This window comes from Sinocyclocheilus rhinocerous, unplaced genomic scaffold (assembly GCF_001515625.1).
Source record: "Sinocyclocheilus rhinocerous isolate Xijiao unplaced genomic scaffold, SAMN03320098_v1.1 scaffold919, whole genome shotgun sequence".
Lineage (NCBI taxonomy): Eukaryota > Metazoa > Chordata > Actinopteri > Cypriniformes > Cyprinidae > Sinocyclocheilus > Sinocyclocheilus rhinocerous.
The window spans coordinates 510,154-513,266 of record NW_015637585.1 but is presented as its reverse complement, the minus strand read 5'-3'; the positions used below and the strand labels follow the sequence as shown (position 1 = coordinate 513,266).

Genomic DNA, 3,113 nt, shown 5'->3' with positions numbered 1-3,113 from the left:
TATATATATATATGTGTGTGTGTGTGTGTGTGTGTGTGTGTATGTCCAATATATTAATATATGTTACTTATTTTATTGTGCACAATTCATTGGAGCAATTTATTTAACACAATAAATAAATCTTTGTAACTTTTAAAATATAATAACTTTTCAGTCTCTTTCCCCTAACACCTGGTTCATTCTGGTGTGTAACTCACTTTTAACAATCAAATGTGAATGAATAGAATTTACAAAAAGTCCCATGCTACATGTTTTTTTTTTTACATTCAAGAATATGTCAGATTATGTAAGTATAATAGTGACTATTTTACTTAATTTGTTTACTCACATATAGATGAAAGCAGAACCATGAACGCCACTGCTGCAGAAACACCTCCCAGCAGCCACCTGTGAGGATTATGATGCATTAATTATGAGAAGAAAAGCACAACAAATGAGCCAAACAGACAGAAATCTCACTGGCTGTGTCAGAAATCACATACTCTCTAAGTATGTACTTCTTTTGAACAAGTAATTACTTTGTGAGAAAAAAAAAAGCAGAATTATGATAAAAAGTCATAATTGTGAGATAAAAAGTTAACTTTTTTTATTCTTTTATTGCGTGGCTTCCATAGTTTTTTTTTACTACTATATTGTAGGGAAGTATGCAATTTCAGATACAGTCTTTCTCTCACACATGCACACACACACTTTTTTATTACCCGGAGGAGATGGCAGTGCAGAGGCACAAAGTTAGGATGAGGAGAAGGACTTTCATGAGCACAGTTTCTGAAACAAACATAATTAAAATAGTATCCAGCTGTTTCTATTTTTCCGTATTCATCAAAAACTCATAGTAGGCAAGGAGCTCTTTCATTCGCCTTTCTCACCTGATGTCTTGCTGGATGAGCTATAGCTATTGAGGTGACTCATGGATGGGGGAGGAACATCCAGGAGGCCGCTTACTGATTGGCTGAATTGTTCATGGGCGGAGCATGACTCACATGGAGGCTCCTCCTCTTCTAGCTGAGTCTGAGGAGGCAATTTATCAGGGGAGGAAACAGGATCTGTGGGAACTATAAAGAAACAAACATCTTCACAAAAACTGAACAAGCAAATATTTTAAGCTAGCTGTTCTAGTCCAAAGCTAGAAGCCTTCTAACCATAGGTGAAGCTGATGGGTGTGTTTGTCTCATAGCTGTTGTCCAGTTCCTCCAATGTTGATGACTGGAGGGGAGCGATGGGGTCAGATCTTCTAAATACACTTCCTTCCAGCCAAGATTGGCATGACTGGCTTACATCACTAAGAAGACTTGCCAGTGACCTTCTTGCCCGGCGCTTTCGTCTGAATATGCTAATAAGCATACACACACAAAAAGGGTTTATTACTATGTCAGATTTAAAGTTGCTTTTAAACCGAGAGACACAGGCATTGATATTCATGACATATTCTTTTTTGCACCATTATATATCTCTTTTCGAAGGAATTAGTTATAACAAGCATTTTATATAGGCAAAATTTGCATTGAGCTATAATTTGGAAAAACATTGCAAAATTGCAACTCTGGGCATTTAGGGTTGCAAAATCTCACCACTATTTTTTGATACAGTACGTGAAAGTTGACTTCAAAACACAACTGTATTTGAAAAATAATATATTTCAACCAGTAAAAATGCAGTCCTGAAAAGTTTAAACCATTTAAATACTATAAGAAATATTCATATCAAAGCCTATTTTTAATATATTATAGTAATTATAATACCACTTAATTTAAAAATAATATATGTTGTTATATCACAATGACAAAACAGCTCAGAAAACACCTGAAAAAAAGTAAAAACAATAATTTTCGTACCATTCACTGAATAGACTCCACTGTGTTAGAACAACAGAAAAAAGTTTTGCTAGGCTTAGAAAATGGTTTTAAATTTATGTATGTTAAAAATTTCAGAGCATGTAAGACTCTTTTTTATCACAAGGCATACAGAAATAAAATGCAAAATATATATATTAGATGTAAAATACTTAGATAAACTTAAAATAGATGCATTTGTTTTAAAAGTTCTAAAAATGTATTTAATTAAAATTTTTAAATGTAAACATTCTTTAGCAAGCTAAGGCAGTTAGTATGCCTACAATGTACTGTGAATATAGTACAGTCACAACATAGAATGTGGCTACAGGTGCTACTGTATAGTGTATAGCACAGCTGGAATGAAATATTCATGCACACATAACAACAACAAACACTGTAATAAATCTCACCGGACAAGATTCTCTTTGTATGAGACGCTGGTGTGCGAGGGAGTCAGGGTGACGTTACCCTCGTCATCTGTGGTAAAACTGTCCTCTGTCAGAACATAATAACCATTGGCTAGTAGGCGGGGACTTCGGCGGCACACACACACAGAGCCTGTCAGCGGATTGGTGGAGAAACACTCGAAGGAGGAGTCAGAGATGTGGGAAACGTCAAGACTGAAAGAGAGAAACAGCATTAATGTACACACACACTTTTTTTACGAATGCACAGACAAGCACTACACATATACTTAAAGAAAATTACAGGAAAAGCTTATAAATACATGTTGCTGCTGTTTGTCTACATTCCTGTACCTGTGACAAATATATTCTGCCTCCTGCCTCCTGGTCTTAACCGGAGAACCTATAACAAACATCAGGTCAGGTCAGTCTTATCAAAGAATGTGTGCACAAGAGGAAGAATGGGAGTGAGACATGATATGAAGGCATACATACTTGTAACCACTCCTTTAAAGAAGAAAGACATGGCTCACGTTGCTGTTAAACCTATAATAATAAACACAAAATAACATTCTGCTCAAAAAATTGGTAGTACATAGTTTAGCATGTGTATAGCTCATGGGAATCAATTTTTGAACTATTATTTCTATTATTTCGTTTCTTTCTTCACATTGTTTTTCTTGAATAATTTCTTGCAGCAAATTAAGGTCGTGCAACATGAAAAACACACTAAAACAAAGATAAAATAAAAGCTAAATAAATAGAAATGATTGTATACCGATATCGGTATAAAACAGTAATGATGAATGTACATAATCTACAAATGTGAATTGCTCATGTGCAACAAATAATTAATTAATTAATAATTGAAAAA

At 34.5% G+C, this 3,113-nt stretch overlaps 1 protein-coding gene across 1 annotated transcript in view; it reads right to left on the bottom strand.

Annotated features, from left to right (window-relative positions):
- tmem71 (transmembrane protein 71) overlaps nucleotides 1–3,113 on the bottom strand; it is an 8,906-nt gene that overhangs the window by 2,991 nt on the left and 2,802 nt on the right. The window contains exons 2-8 of the mRNA XM_016564244.1: nucleotides 2,735–2,785; nucleotides 2,594–2,642; nucleotides 2,246–2,455; nucleotides 1,143–1,333; nucleotides 870–1,055; nucleotides 702–768; nucleotides 329–387 (exon numbers count right to left, since the gene is read on the bottom strand). Coding sequence (XP_016419730.1) covers nucleotides 329–387; nucleotides 702–768; nucleotides 870–1,055; nucleotides 1,143–1,333; nucleotides 2,246–2,455; nucleotides 2,594–2,642; nucleotides 2,735–2,765 — 793 coding nt within the window. The 5' untranslated portion in view covers nucleotides 2,766–2,785. The remainder of the gene's footprint in view (nucleotides 1–328; nucleotides 388–701; nucleotides 769–869; nucleotides 1,056–1,142; nucleotides 1,334–2,245; nucleotides 2,456–2,593; nucleotides 2,643–2,734; nucleotides 2,786–3,113) is intronic.